This window comes from Pantherophis guttatus, chromosome 14, assembly GCF_059756535.1.
Source record: "Pantherophis guttatus breed Tessera chromosome 14, ASM5975653v1, whole genome shotgun sequence".
NCBI lineage: Eukaryota > Metazoa > Chordata > Lepidosauria > Squamata > Colubridae > Pantherophis > Pantherophis guttatus.
Genome location: NC_142076.1, coordinates 14,994,491 through 15,010,549, shown reverse-complemented (window position 1 = coordinate 15,010,549; position 16,059 = coordinate 14,994,491). Strand labels below are relative to the sequence as shown.

The window sequence follows — 16,059 nt, the reverse complement described above, 5'->3', positions numbered from 1 at the left end:
GGGTCGCCACTACCAATTCATCCGAACCGGTCCAAACCAGCTGAATACCATTTCTGAAAGGCACTGAAGAAAAAAAAAAGACTTATGGCCGTTTTCCACACTTATAACCATTGCAACTTCTCCAGGGTCAGGTGATCAAAATTCAGATGCTTGGAAATCGACTCCTATTTATGACGGTTGCAGTGTCCTGGGTCATGTGATCTCTTTTTTTTTTTTGGCGACCTTCTGACAAGCCTAGTCAGTGGAAAAGCTTAACAACCGTGTTACTCACTTAACAACTGTGTTCTGGTCTGCCAGCAGCCTGCGGAGCTGGCAGCGGAGTCGGACAGCGAGGAGGCTGAGGAAGAACATGGGCCAGTCCTGGAGGCTGGGGAAGGCCCGGATGAGGGCTCTACCTCGGAGGCAGAGATGGGGACAGGGCCATCGGGGAGGGATGTGTGGACTTCAGAGCCTCCAGAGACTGACAGCAGAGAGGCAGAGGAACAGGAGGAGCCTGTTCCTAGTGCACGCATGAGAAGAGCTGCCAGGAGGCAAGAGCAGCTAAAGCAAAAAGGACGACTCGGGAGTAAGGCCAAGAGATGATTGGCCCCTCCCAAAAGGCTTAAAAGACCAGCAACTGCTCTTGGCCTCTTTGCCGGAAAACAACCGTTGAGAGATTTGCTTCCTGTTTGGATGTATTTCTTTCTTGTCAGTGTCTTCTGTTCCTGAACTGTTGCCAAGAAAAGCCTTTGGCAGTTTGCCTAATTATCCCAAGGTCAGAGATAAACTAAAGACTGGTGTTTTGAGGACTTTGCTTTCATTTCATTTAGAATACACTGAGAATGACTTAATTCTCAGCTGTTTTAATAAAATCTGTTTGTTTTTTGGAACTGTTTTGCATTTAATATCAACTACGTGGGCCTGGGTCACAACAAACTGCCTTCATTCACTTAACGACTGTAGCAAGAAAGGGGCAGTATTCATTTCACAACTGCCTCGCTTAGCAACATAAATTTTGGGCTCCGTTGTGGTTGTAAGTCGAGGACTTAACTGTATTAGGGAAAGTTCCTTTAAGGCAAGGAGACACTAACAGAATAGTATTTAGGAGGACTTGCAGGGAGTGGTGTCAACACAGCTCTTGAAAATCAAAGATGTTGTAGGTCAAGTTAGATTATTAGTCCGAGATCCTTATTAATGGTATTATCTGCCTGCAGCTTTTATGGGCTCTAAGAGTGTTTTTCAGGCCTCGGTAGAAATGGTGACAATTAGGATCAAAAGCACTATTAGAAAGATGGCGAGAAGTTGGAGGAGGCTTTTATATGTTCAAAAATGGAAAGGTTTGGCGCTATCCACCATGGAGAAACGGCTATGAAGATGACGGAACTCGCAGAGATGTCTAAACCGATTCCTTTGATGAGAGAAAAGACAACATCTACATTAATGGCTGAGTAGAAACCCGCTATAGAGTTTCTCATGAAACTGGGAAAAAAAAGAAAAAAGAAAAGAACTTTAGATCTGTGGTTTTGATAATGAAAAAAGACTAGATCCGTGATGGCGAAACTGTGGCTGCTGGGGGTTCACAGGGGTTCGGGCGAACCTCTAGCTAAGATTCTGTGCAGTTCGGAGAACCCCCAAATGCCACTCCTGGCTGGCCCCCTCACCCCTCCCCTCTCCTCCCAGGAGTCCCCACGTGGCCCGTTTTGGATGGGGTAAGTGCTGGGTGCGTGCACGGAGGCTCAGGGAGGGTGAAAAACAGGCCTAGCAGAAGTTCGGGAAGGCCAGAAACAGGCCCGTTTCCGGCCTCCAAATGGCCTCCGGAGCCTAGGGAGGCCGTTTTCACCCTCCCGGAGGCTCAAGGAAAACCTCCGGAGCCTGGGGAGGGCAAAAACACCCCCCCCACCATGGTGCAGGAGGCTGACTAGGCCACACCCACCATGGCCACGCCCACCCAGCAACTGAGCAGAGAACCCCTTGCTAAATTTTTTTAATTTTTTTTTTTTTAATTTGATTTATATGCCGCCCTTCTCCGGAGACTCAGGGCGGCGTACAATGTGCTCAGCAATAGCCTTCATCCTTTTGTATATTTTATACAAAGTCAGCTTATTGTCCCCACAAACTGGGTCCTCAATTTACCTACCTTAGAAAGGATGGAAGGCTGAGTCAACCTTGAGCCTTGGCGAGATTCGAACCCTGCAGTAATTGCAGGCAGCTGGTCTTAATAACCAGCTTAATAACAGGGTGCCTTAAACCCCTGTACTACCAAGGCTCTTTATTGAAAATTATTTTAAAAAATACAAAAGAAAAAATATATAGCAATATAGATAGGATTGCAGGGAGTACCACAATACATATAGAGTTTAGAACATCAGCTTTCACCCGATAATAGCACAAACCTCCATTAAGGCGAAATCATCAAAATAGAAGGTGTGTCCAGAAGAAAGAATTCCCAACTACCATACAATATTCCTATAAATATTTACCCACAATCATATTGAGATTATTATTTTACATTCTTCTTAAGATTTCTTTCTTGCAGCCAAGCATACCACCGGTTCCAACTCATATACAGCCCAGATTCTTGTCAGAGAATCTTGTATCTTGCATCTTGCAAGAGACCAGTAAGTTTGTCTGCCTCTGCACAGTCCATGATCTTTGCGATTAACCTAGCCTCCAATGGTATATTTTTGGATTTCCATTCTTGAGCGAACGAGATCCTGGCTGCAATAATGATGTGGAGAGCAAGATACCAATTAAATTTATTTAAATTATCTGGTTTCATGCCTAATAAAAACGTTTCCGGGTTCAATTTTATCCTACACCCTATGATTTTAAAAATCCAAAAGGGCCTAGTGGCTCAGCAGGCTGATAGCATTGTGATTAACACCATCTGTCTGCAATTACTGTAAGTTCGAATCTCACCAGGCTCAAAGATGACTCAGCCTTCCATCCTTTCTAAGGTAGGTAAATTGAGGACTCAGTTTGTGGGGGCAATAAGCTGACTTTGTATAAATATACAAAAGTATGAAGGCTATTGCTTAACGCATTGTAAGCCGCCCTGAGTCTCCAGAGAAGGGCGGCATATAAATCAATTTTTTTTTTTAAAAAAAAATTCTATCCCAATATTCTCCTGCTCGGGGACAGGTCCACCAAATATGAAAGTAAGTTCCCATAGCTGCCCTTGCTAACATTTTTGAAGCCTACCCCTGCATGGTAAGCCTATGCAAGTTGCCCTCCCCTCTCAAAAGAACTCACAATGCCTCTAACGTCAGAACGGGGAGGGGGGCTAAGAAGTGAAGAAACAGGATCCATTTACTTTTGGCATATTACCTGTCAGAGGAAGAAATGAAATATAATTTACGGTGTGGCATTTCCAGCAGCAAATACATTCAAGCGTAAGCAATTAACGCTGGCTGGTTTTTTTGGCAGGCTTGAGAAGATTACTCAGAGGGTGTGAGGATGTGTCCTGAGTTACAATAACACATGATTCTTTCTTCCCTCCCCCTCTCCTGCCACGTTCGACTTGCACGCTGTCTCCAACCCCCCCCCGCCCATCCCTGCCCTCAAGCAAAAGGTTTAGGATGACAAAAATATCTGATGGGTGAGAGGGCCACTTTGATGTCTCTTGAGTGACTTTTTGGTGTGCAAAACATAAGGCTAATTTACTGATAGAAGAGAACATTGGTAGCTCAGGGTTGAACGGTGGGGTCCTTGCTGGTCTCTGAGCTTGGTGGTATTCTGGCATGACCGAACTAGGTAACGTTATCAATGCTAGAAGGAGTGGGGTTTGCAAAGAGGTGGGTGGGAAGAAGAAGGAGGGAGGAGGAGGAGGAGGAGGACGATGGGATCCTTGGTGTTCTCTGACTTGTTGGTATTCTTGCAGGCATTTCATGACCAAACTAGGTAATATCATCAGTGCTAGAAGGAGTGGGGTTTGCAGAGAGGAAGAGGAGGAGGAGAAGGAGGAAGAAGAAGAGGACTATGGGATCCTTGGTGTTCTCTGACTTTGGCAGACATTTCATGACCAAACTAGGTAACATTATCAATGCTAGAAGGAGTGGGGTTTGGAGAGAGGAAGAGGAGGAGGAGGAGGAAGAAGAGGAGGAGGAGGAGGAGGAGAACTTTGGGATGCTTGGTGTTCTCTGAGTTGTTGGTATTCTGGCAGACATTTCATGACCAAACTAGGTAACATTATCAGTGCTAGGAGTGGGGTTTGGAGAGAGAAGGGGGAGAAGGAGGAAGAGGAGAAGGAGGACTATGGGATCTTTGGTATTCTCTGAGCTTGGTGGTTTTCTTGCAGGCATTTCATGACCGAACTAGGTAACATCATCAGTGCTAGAAGGGAGTAGGGTTTGCAGGGAGGAGAAGGAGGAGTTGGAAGAGTAGGAGGAGTTCTATGAGATCCTTGGTGCTCTCTGAGTTTGGTGGGTTTGTTTTCCAATCGAGGAACAAACAAACAAACAGTAAACAGCAACCTAATCAAGGGACCACCAAGAACATACCCAACAACCCCAACAGGGCAAACTCACTTAGAGAGCAAGCCCCACTCCCTTCTAGCACTTGATGATGTTACTTAGTTGGGTAATGAAACGTCTACAAGAAAACCACCAAGCTCAGAGAGCACCAAGGACCCCCACTGTGAAAATTTCACATAGGTGCTAAATTACATCCATTTTTTGGCATATTTGACTTTCCTCCTATCTGTCAGCCCAACGCTAATCCTGTTTAGGGAGAAAATCCAAGGCGCAAAGCACCTTTTGCTAATTGTTGGGCTATATGGACAAATATTTCCAGTAGATTACGGTAGGATTAAACAACACCATTGTTTACCCTACGCTTCTCTTCTCGCAAACGAGCCCTCCAAGGAATTGCACTTGCTGTATTTCTGCATTGTATAAAATTCAGAGAAACCCTGATTACAAAAGGCCCGCAGATAAATGGACCCAATGCCTTTTGTCCATGTTTATAACTAACCCAGTGAAAAGAACCTAGGAAAGCGACAAGAGAATGGAGTAAGAACAAAATTTAGGAAGGCAACAATGTTCCATGCTGAGTCTAAGAAGTGGATGGAAAGACATTGATTTTTCTTGCACGAAGCCCAGCATTGTCGTTCTAACAGCTACCAAAACGGATAAGAATAAATTCGTTTTGTCTGGCTGGATAGTGATGGCCTGTTGCTGGAATGGTGGTCCCAACCAAAGGCTTCGTAGAATAATAACGGAATAGAATCACAGCGTTGGAAGGGACCTTGGGAGGTCTTCTAATCCAACCCTCTGGTCAAGAAGGAAACTCTACACCCTTCCCAACAAATGGTTGTCCAATCTCTTCTTAAAAACCTCCAGTGTTGAAGCGTCCACAACTTCTGGTAGGCAAGTTGTTCCACTGATTAATTGTTCTAACTGTCAGGAAATTTCTCCTTATTTCTACGTTGATTCTCTCCTTGATTAGTTTCCATCCATTGTTTCTTGACTTGCCTTCTGGTGCTTTGGAGAATAGGTTGTCTCCCTCTTCTCTGTGGCAGCCCCTTAAGTCTTAGACGACTGTTATCATGTCACCCCTAGTCCAGTGGTGGGTTGCTACCGGTTCGCCCCGGATCGGGCAAAGCAGTAGTGGTGGCGGTGGGAGGCTTTGCCCACCTGCCCGGATGCTTCTGTGCATGCGCAGAAGTGTTGCGTGCACGAGCGAACCGGTACCAAACTAAATTGAAACCCACTACTGCCCTGGTCCTTCTTTTTATTACACTAGACCAGTGGTGGGTTCCTCCCGGTTCGGTCCGGTTCGGCCGAGCCGGTAGCGGTGACGATATGACGTCACCGAACCGGTTCTCCCCCCCGGCCCTCCCACCCCCACACCCCCACATTATTCTTACCTTTTATTTGGTCCCACCCCCAATCTATTGCTGCCTCCTGAGTCCCAGCTGATGACTAGAGGGAAAAAACCTGTTTAAACTCTTGCCGCGGGGCTTCAAAGGGCCGTCCTACAGCTGATCAGTGTTAAAAGCAAAGAAATGAGTTGGGTTGTAAGTGCGAGGACTGGTCGTAAGTGCGAGGACCTTCCAGAAATGACTCTGACCAGCTAGCCACGCCCACGTAGTCACATGACCTCCAAGCCACACCCACAAAATAAGCCACACCCACAGAACTGGTAGTAACTGACTAGGCCCCGCCCACCATGGCCACGCCCACCCAGCAACCGGGCAGAGAACCCCTTGCTAAAATTTTTGAGGCCCACCCCTGATTATTTGTCTCTTTAATCCAGAGATGAACCTTAAAACTGCCCATCAATAATAATGGAACTTTAAGCCGTGATGAGAAGTTTTAGCTGTCATTTCAATTCCTTACAAGGCTTCAGAATCGTGGAATTTCACGAGGCCCCATCTGGCTTGGAAATCCTCAGGATGCCGTCCCAACAGATGGGGAGAACCTGTGATTGAAGGACGCCTGCTCTAACCTGTGCATTACGATTGCTAGATCTTGCTACGCCATAAGGCAGGCAGGCGCCTGAAAAGACCACACCGTGAACTCTGTCGGAGCTGCTGATATTCATATGCAAATGTATTCCGATTTTATTAACGCACTCAACGCAGACTTGGGATTTCTTCAACCAGATGGCAAATCCTTTTAAGGAAACCTTTCAAGGAAGTTCTCGCGTTGATTTACAAGGCCTGTAGATCCATCAGGACCAAGGGGTTGCATTTCAGGTCTGTGCAGCCATCTGTCTTCTAGAATGTGTCAGTCCTTTGAGGAAGTCCAGACAGGAAACCAAAACTTGGAGCGCTAACGCTAAATTTATTGCAAGGTTACCAGTTACAGGGATTTGCAAGTCTGAAAGCCCCTTCCCCCAGTTCCTCACGTTTACTTTCTAGGGAATTAGGGAGGGTCCCTTTCTGAGATTCTCTTTCTATTCTCATTCTTTCTGAAATATCTCCCGTTTGACTATTGTCTTAGCTGCAGCTCTTCCTCCTTCTCCCAAGGTTATTCTCACAATCCGTTAAGGTAAAGATGGACAATTTTGGTCCTCCAGATCTTTTAGATTTACAACTCGTACAATTACAAGATTTGCGGCACAATGCTTGACAGGGATCAAGCTTACCTAGGCTCCCTTAAAAAGCAGGAAGCAGGAATTGGTCCCGGAAAAATCTCTTTTATTTACACGACTGTGAATTACTTTCATTCACAGTCAGCAAGAGTTGTCCAAACAGTTTTTCAAAGGAATATTTATCAACACAAACCTTATCTCGTTTGGCAAGCTGCCACGTAACTTGTTGCCAAACGCAGAGTGGGAGGGCTTATTTTCGGGTGGGGAGGGCTTATTTTAGTGCATGTTGGGCTTATTATCAGGGGATGTCTTATTTTCGGGGAAACAGGGTAACAGGAACAAAACTGACACAAAGCTAGGCCAGAATCTGTCTTCCTATTTGCCAACGGTTTCCTGTGACTATGAAGTTCTATTTCACCAAACCTCCGCATCCCCAAATTTATCATCGCTTACGAACGGGAGAAGAAAGAAGAACTCCAACTAGGATATTGAGCCTTGGTGGCGCAGCAGACTAAAGCACTGTTAAGTAACACCAGCTGCCTGCAATTACTGCAAGTTCAAATCTCACCAGGCTCAAGGTTGACTCAGCCTTCCATCCTTTCGAGGTAGGTAAAATGAGGACCCGGATTGTGGGGGCAATAAGCTGATTTTGTATAAAAAAAGAACACCGCTTAGGGGGGGCCGAAAGCCCTACTAAGCAGGTATATACAAAAGTATGAAGGCTATTGTTTAACGCATTGTAAGCTGCCCTGAGTCTCCGGAGAAGGGTGGCATATAAATCGAACCAATAAATAAATAAACAATAAATAAATAGAATGGGAAGCTTTCATCCTTTTTTCTTCTTTTAACGCTCAGTACGAAAAGAGTTAACTTTGCTTCAGATTAGAAAATCATTTTTTTTTACAAAAAAAAACCCTACACGTATTTAGCCTTGCCATAATTACATTGCCTTGGTCTGCGTTCCCAAAGGAACATATGGACTTTTTACAGCTGGAAAAGCTTTGTGCTACTGTGAACTCCGCGCACATTCCTTTTAATTACATATGTGCCTGCTGAGGACATATGATGAAGTCTGGCAAACTAATTTGCTACCAGCATGAGACCAGGAATAAATACTAAATATTACACCCCAGTTGGTTTTTTTTCCTCTACGCTATCCATTATCCCAAGAGACGGGACTAAATGAAAATTGCCCCAGCCGTTTAAATACGCCAAGGGAAAGGAAAAGCAACAGTAACGGGAACAAGGCAGAAAATGATTTTTTTTTTTTTAAAAAAAAATGAAGGTCTCCAATTCTACTTTGATTTCGTCTTTCTTCTCCCGTTCGTAAGCGATGAGAAATTTAGGGATGGAGGTTTGGTGAGATGGAACTTTAGAGCTGCAGAAAATCATTGGCAAATAGGAAGACAGATTCTGGCATACCTTGGATCTACTTGAAAGACACTGATTCTTCAAGGTGAAGATTAGCCGAAGTCCTAACATGGAATTAAATGGGAAAGTTTTAATCCCTGTCAATTCAAAGTCCCTCAAATTCTTCTTCTTCTTCTTCTTTTTTTTGGTCCCTTCAAGTCAGTCTTGAGGCCGCCTGGACAGCTCCCTACAGTTTCTTTGACAAGATTTGAAAGTAGATAGAATAACAGAGTTGGAAGGGACCTTGGAGGTCTTCTAGTCCAACCCCCTGCTTAGGCAGGAAACCCTACACCACTTCAGACAAATGGTTGTCCAATCTCTTCTTAAAAACTTCCAGTGTTGGAGCATTCACAACTTCTGCAGGCAAGTTGTTCCACTGATTCATTGTTCTAACTGTCAGGAAATTTCTCCTTAGTTCTAAGTTGCTTCTCTTCTTTTTTTTTTTTTTTTTTTTTTATTGCAAAAGTTTTACAATTACATTTTCACCCCTTTTTTTTTCACCCCCCCACCTCCCTCCCCAAACTTCCCATCCTCCCTAACCCTCCCTAACCCTCCCCCCCCCAGACTTCCCTATTATGTACTCATAACTAATAACACTGATATGTATACCTGAACTCATCCCTCCCCCTACATAATTTTCCCTCTTTGTCTCTTTATATTAAAATATTTCTAATACATTGTTTTCAAATAAAAGCTATTTGATACTTTCTAATTTGGTATTTGTTCTGAACATATTCTATCCACCTTTTCCATTCCCATTCATAAGTCTCTTGTGAACAATCTTTTAAATATGCTGAAATAAGTTGCTTCTCTTCTTGATGAGTTTCCACCCATTGCTTCTTGTCCTGCCCTCAGGTGCTTTGGAGAATAGCTTGACTCCCTCTTCTTTGGGGCAGCCCCTGAGATATTGGAAGACTGCTATCATGTCTCCTCTGGTCCTTCCTTTCATTAAACTAGACAAAGTGGTTTGCCATTACTTCCTTTCTAGTTTAGTTTAGTTTACTTTATTGTCAGCGCACCTCGTACAACGAAATTAAATGCCATCTTCAATGTACATTACACATAAAAAATAAAACACAAGCACACCTCCTTCACATTCTATACAATTGAATTGAAAACCCCTGATATTGCATTAATATTGCACTAAACAGTAGAATCCAATATAGTTACTGCTCTGGGATAGAAGCTGTTTTTCATCCTATTTGTCCTTGTTTTGATTGTCCTGTACCGTCTGCCAGAGGGTAACAGTTCAAAAAAAAAAAAAAAGGGGGGGGTGCCCAGGATGAGATGGACCTTTAAGAATGTTTTGAATTTAAGACAGTGGGAGTTATAAAGCTCTTCCAAAGAGGGGAGAGGGCAACCCATGATCCTCTGGGCAATGACGTTGACCCTCTGGAGCGCTGTCCTATCTGCCACTGTGCAATTGGCAAACCATACACAGGTGCAGTAAGTTAAAATACTCTCTATCAGTGGTGAAGTGTAAAATTTGTTACTACCGGTTCTGTGGATGTGGCTTGGTGGGGAGGGGGTAATGTGACTGGGTGGGCGTGGCCAACTTTTTAAAAAAAACTTATAAAAGCATTTTTTCTACAACCGAAGAGGTTGTAGAAAAAATGCTTTTAAAAGCCTTTGACAATCCCAGCTGAGCCACGCGATCATCAGAGGGGTTTTTTTTAACATGGAAAAAGGAGGTTTAAGAAGGTAAGTAGAACAGCGAGGGGGAGGAACAGCTGTGCCAAGCGATTTAGATTTGCTAGAAAGCAGCATTTCCTGCTTTCTAGCTAATATAAATCGCGCAGCACAGCTGATCGTCAGAAATACCGATTTGCCCAAAGAGGTAGTTTTTATCACTACCGGTTCGCCTGAACTGGTGCGAACCGGTAGCATATGGTTTAGCCTCCAGTCCCTTTTATCATCTTAATTACTCTTCTTTACATTCTTTCTGGGACTTTTTTGTATCATGGAGACCAGAACTGGATTTGACTGCCACCCTTCTTCCTCCTTCAACAAGCATAACAATGTCAGGATGTAGTAACTCCTCTCAGCAACTCTAACCGCAATGATTTTTGTTCAAGGCACAAACCTAAGATAGCAATGGCACTTAAGACTTATATTCTGCTATCCCTCTCTAAGTGGTTTACAGAGTCAGTCTCTTGCCCCCAACAATCTGGGTCTTCATTTTACCGACCTCGGAAGGATGGAAGGCTGAGTCAACCTTATGCCAGTCAGGATCGAACTACTGGCAATCGGCAGAGTTAGTCTGCAATGCTGCATTCTGACCACTGTGCCACCTCCGGCCATGTGAGCACAGTATGGAAGGCTGAGTCAACCTTGAGCCGGTGAGAATCTAACTGCTGGCACTCGGCAGAGTTAGCCTGCAATACTAAGCACTGCGCCACCATGGCTCTTTATAGACATGCTGTTAGAGACCCTTCTCCCTTTTCTCCTCCAGCTTACCTTCCAGCGGGCAGAAACGAGTCACCTGCTCGGGCATGAGCTTCCCTTGCTTGTGTTGACAGTACGTCTTGGCAATTTCTTGACGACACTGCTTGGATTTGGCCCTGGATAAAGCCGAGAGGGCTTCCTTGCCTGAAATGTCACATTTTGGCAGTTGATCGTATCCAAGCTCAGGAGAGCCATTCCCATTCCGTTTCATATGAGGCTGTCCGAGGGACCTTGGGGTGTCCTTCAAAGAGTTGCCATTGTTGTTGGGTTTAGGGGCAGAATTGTCCAACGGCAGCCGCTCACTGAAATTTTTCCCGAGGACGGAGTTCTCCTTGGCTTTCTCTTCCTGTTCTAGCTTTCTCCGTAGGCGTTCCTTCTGTGCACTGATGGGTTTTTTCACCAGTTCTGGGTGATGCTTCTGCTTCTGGGACCGGGGAGCAAAATTGCTATTGTCAATGTTTTCGAAGTCCTTGGGGACAGAGTTCTCATTGTTGCTGTCTGTTCGTGTCTTCTCCTTTGGCCGGTGGGAAAAATAGCCGTCCTATAAGTAGGGGAAAAAGAAAGATTAGGACATGTTGCTACACCAACTGTACAGGCATACAAGAATAAAGGTAAAAGGATCCTTGGTGCTCTCAGAACTTGGTTGTTTACATGTAGATGTTTCATCACCCAACTAGTCAATATCATCAGTGCTAGAGGCGAGAGGGGTTTGGGGATTGGAGGAAATGGAAAAGGGAAGGAGGAGGAAGAGGGATCTACACATGATCTACAATCTAGTGATCCCCGATTTAGAGCCTCACTGCTTGCCACAGCTACGCTACATTAGTTCCAAATTGGCTTATCTCCCCTGGAGAAAGCAGAATGAGGACATTCTATAGAACTAACACTTGTTTAAAGCTTGCATTCATTTCTCGTTTAGCTACAGTTCTTTCTGGGTAGCATCTGCTTATCACCCTGCTATCATTTGCTTTCCCTAAACTATAATGGCGTCTTGAAAAGCAGATGCTGCCGCTACAGTTCACTGGACTAACTAGAACCATTCCATTTAAAAAAAAACAACCCTTATGAAACTCTCCAACAAAACAGAAAGAAGAACCGAAAAGGGTGAACTTTTATAAAATCCAAATTCAACACAAGTTATCGTCGTTCTGCCAATGTAGCTGCTTGATTTGCACGAGTCGGTTTCTTCTGACATTGGCAGGAGACAAAACCATCTTATGTCGGGGGGAACTGGTGATTGGGGGGTATTCCAAGGCTTCCAGGATTGAGGTTAAAGGTAAAGGTAAAGGTTCCCCTCGCACATATGTGCTAGTTGTTCCCTGCTCTAGGGGGCGGTGCTCATCTCCGTTTCAAAGCCGAAGAGCCAGCGCTGTCCGAAGACGTCTCCGTGGTCATGTGGCCAGCATGACTCAATGCCAAAGGTGCACGGAATGCTGTTACCTTCCCACCAAAGGTGGTCCCTATTTTTCTACTTGCATTTTTTAACGTGCTTTCGAACTGCTAGGTTGGCAGAAGCTGGGACAAGTAACGGGAGCTCACCCCATTACACGGCACTAGGGATTCGAACCGCTGAACTGCCGACCTTTCGATCAACAAGCTCAGCGTCTTAGCCCCTGAGCCACTGCATCCCTTGGATTGAGGTTACAGTCCTTATTTTTAACCAAGATTACTAGCTGACTGTGATATATCTCCACCCTTCATCTGAACCTTTCTTGAAAGACCATTCTCCACCAAAAACACACAACCCATGGACAAACTTGCTTCAAAAGAATATGAGATAAGAGTTGTGATAGAAAGAGATTCAGAGGTTCGCTTTCCATCCACAATACGCATTGTGCTTCACAGTGTAAGAGTTTGCAATCCAGTATCTACAAACATGAAACGGTCCATACACATGTCCCGAAGGTTCTTTTTCAAGAGGCAACTGGATTTTCTTGTTTTTTCTTTGTAGACGTTTCACTTCTCACCCAAGAAGCTTCTTCAGCTCTGACTGGATGGTGGGTTTCTTCGATGAGAAGCGAAACATCTTGGAAGCTTCTTGGATGAGAAGCGAAACACGTCTTCAAAGAAAAACCAGAAAGTCCAGTTGCTTCTTGAAAAAGCACCTTTGGGACAACCATGACCTGGATGACTGAGAATCTCTATAGACGCCCATACATATCTATCATGAGAATCCTAAATGAGTTGAGATTTTGAGTGGCTGCAGCAAAATCTCACGGGTGACAGGATTTGAGGATGGTTTTATTGATATTTTGCAACACTCTATCATTTCACTTTAGCGGTAAAAGGAAACCAGGTCACCAAAGAACGTGGTGGCTGGACACCATCAAAGCTGACCCCAGCCAAAGCATAGAAAAACTCAAAGTAGTAGTCCAAGATTGGACGATGTGGAGAGACCTGGCCCATAGAGCTGGACATGACTGAATGGACTTTCTACTTCTACTTCTACTTCTACTTCTACTTCTACTTCTACTTCTACTTCTACTTCTACTTCTACTTCTACTTCTACTTCTACTTCTACTTCTACTTCTACTTCTTAAAAAGTTTTTTATTTTTATTTCTCGTAAACATACTTAAATGTACAGTCTTTTATCCATTGTTAATCATACATGTTATCTTTTGACTTTCGTATTAGTTCATTCTTCACCCTAAAAAAAATTAGAGTATATTCGGGGTTACTCTTCTACCATTCCCTCTCCCTTATTTTACAACAATCTTTCCTCTCCTTCTTCCCTTCCCTTCCTTCTTCTATCCCTTCCTTCTTCTATTCCTTCCTACTTTCTTCTTTCCTCCTCTCCTTCCCCTCCTCTCCTTCCCCTTCCCTTCCCCCACTCCTCCCCTCCTCTTCTTCTTCTTCTTCTTCTTCTTCTTCTTCTTCTTCTTCTTCTTCTTCTTCTTCTTCTTCTTCTTCTTCTTCTTCTTCTTCTTCTTCTTCTTCTTCTTCTTCTTCCTCCTCCTCCTCCTCCTCCTCCTCCTCCTCCTCCTCCTCCTCTTCCTCTTCTTTCCTTCTTCACCACCAGATTGCAGCCAATGACTGGTTGACCAGTTAGCGCCCAAGCCATCTTGCAAGACGTAAAACAGGAGAACCAGAGAGTTCAAAATATTTAGACCAAAAGGGGTCTGATTTAGTTCTTTGAAAGTGAGGAACCCTAAAGCCCATCTATGTCCATAACCAGGATCAGGAATGAACATCATCTGAGCTCCATCTCTGCTGGCAAAGCCCAAACCTGTAGCCAAGCCAAGATCTTCTCCTGCCCCCTTGCCTCGAGTCACTTGAATCAAAGATCATTCTACTCTTCATGCATGATTGCCGGTTAGTCACAGAAACAATATTTCTCCTGCAAACATATGAGCAAAATCCTGGAAAGTCTACCAAAAAATGTAAAAGCCAAGCATAACAGTTCTTGAGAATCAAATCCCCAAAGGTTCATAAATACAATCCATTTATACTCTTAATCTACAACGAGTAGAAACCGCTGCTTTTACGAGATTTCTCCAGCAGATCACAGGCAGTCCTCGACGTACGACCACAATTGAGCCCCAAAATTTTTTGTTGCTAAGTGAGACAGTTGTTGAGTGAGTTTTGCTCCCTCTCACAACCTTCCTTGCCGCAATCGCTAAGTGAATCCACTGCCGTCATTAAGTTACTAACACGGTTATAAAGCGAATCTGGCTTCCCTGTTGACTTTGCTTGCTAGAAGGTCGCAAAAGGGGATCACATCACCCCCGGGATGCTACGACCATCATAAATAGGAGTCAGTTGCCAATCGTCTGAATTTTGATCATGTGACCACAGGGAGTCTGCAATGCAGAGGTGGGTTTCAGCAGGTTCTGAACGGTTCTGGAGAACTGGTAGCAGAAATTTTGAGTAGTTCGGAGAACTGGCAAACACCACCTCTGATTGGCCCCGCCCTATCTATTCTCTGCCTCCCGAGTCCCAGCTGATTGGGAGGAAATGGGGATTTTGCAGTAACCTTCCCCTGGAGTGGGGAGGGAATGGAAATTTTACAGTATCCTCCTCCTGCCATGCCCACCAAGCCACACCCACAGAACTGCTAGTAAAAAAAATTGAAACCCACAATGCAATGGTCGTGTGAAAAATGGTCATAAGTCACTTTTTTCAGTGTCGTTGAAACTTTGAATGGTCACTAAACGAACGGTTGAAAATCAACCGTTCAATCAACCAATGGAACAGCTCAATCAATCAACCAATGAACAACTCAATCAACCAATGGAACAGCTGAATCAACCAATGGAACAGCTCAGTCAACCAATGAACAACTCAATCAACTAATGGAACAGCTCAATCAACCAATGGAACAGCTCAATCAACCAATGGAACAGCTCAATCAATCAATGGAACAGCTCAATCAACCAATGGAACAGCTCAATCAACCAATGGAACAGCTCAATCAACCAATGAACAGCTCAATCAACCAATGGAACAGCTCAATCAACTAATGAACAACTCAATCAACCAATGGAACAGCTCAATCAACCAATGAACAGCTCAATCAACCAATGGAACAGCTCAATCAACTAATGAACAACTCAATCAACCAATGGAACAGCTCAATCAACCAATGGAACAGCTCAATCAACCAATGGAACAGCTCAATCAACCAATGGAACAGCTCAATCAACCAATGGAACAGCTCAATCAACCAATGGAACAGCTCAATCAACCAATGGAACAGCTCAATCAACTAATGAACAACTCAATCAACCAATGGAACAGCTCAATCAACCAATGGAACAGCTCAATCAACCAATGAACAGCTCAATCAACCAATGGAACAGCTCAATCAACTAATGAACAACTCAATCAACCAATGGAACAGCTCAATCAACCAATTGAACAGAAGTTGCCATCAGAAGTTGTGGGAGCTTCCTCACTGGAAGCTTTCAAGAAGAGACTGGACTGCCATCTGTCAGAAATGGTGTAGGGTCTCCTGCTTGGCTAGGGGATTGGGCTAGATGACCTGCAAAGTTCTTTCCAATTCTTGTTATTTTATTATTCAAACAAGCCATCCTTCTCAGCTTGTGGGCAACATTTAAAGCAAACCGCAAAAGGGGGTTTGTGGTTAATTTAATCATCCCTGCTAGCAAGGGACGAAAAGATAATTTGTAAGCAGCCCAGAGTTAAGACGGATGGCGAATAAATTTGATAAATAGATAAATAAATAAATA

At 44.2% G+C, this 16,059-nt stretch overlaps 1 protein-coding gene across 1 annotated transcript in view; it reads right to left on the bottom strand.

Annotated features, from left to right (window-relative positions):
- The window catches only part of XYLT1 (xylosyltransferase 1), a 170,537-nt gene that overhangs the window by 65,887 nt on the left and 88,591 nt on the right, over positions 1 to 16,059 (bottom strand). The window contains exon 3 of the mRNA XM_087878680.1: positions 10,882 to 11,410. Within this exon, the coding sequence (XP_087734806.1) occupies positions 10,882 to 11,410 (529 nt within the window). The remainder of the gene's footprint in view (positions 1 to 10,881; positions 11,411 to 16,059) is intronic.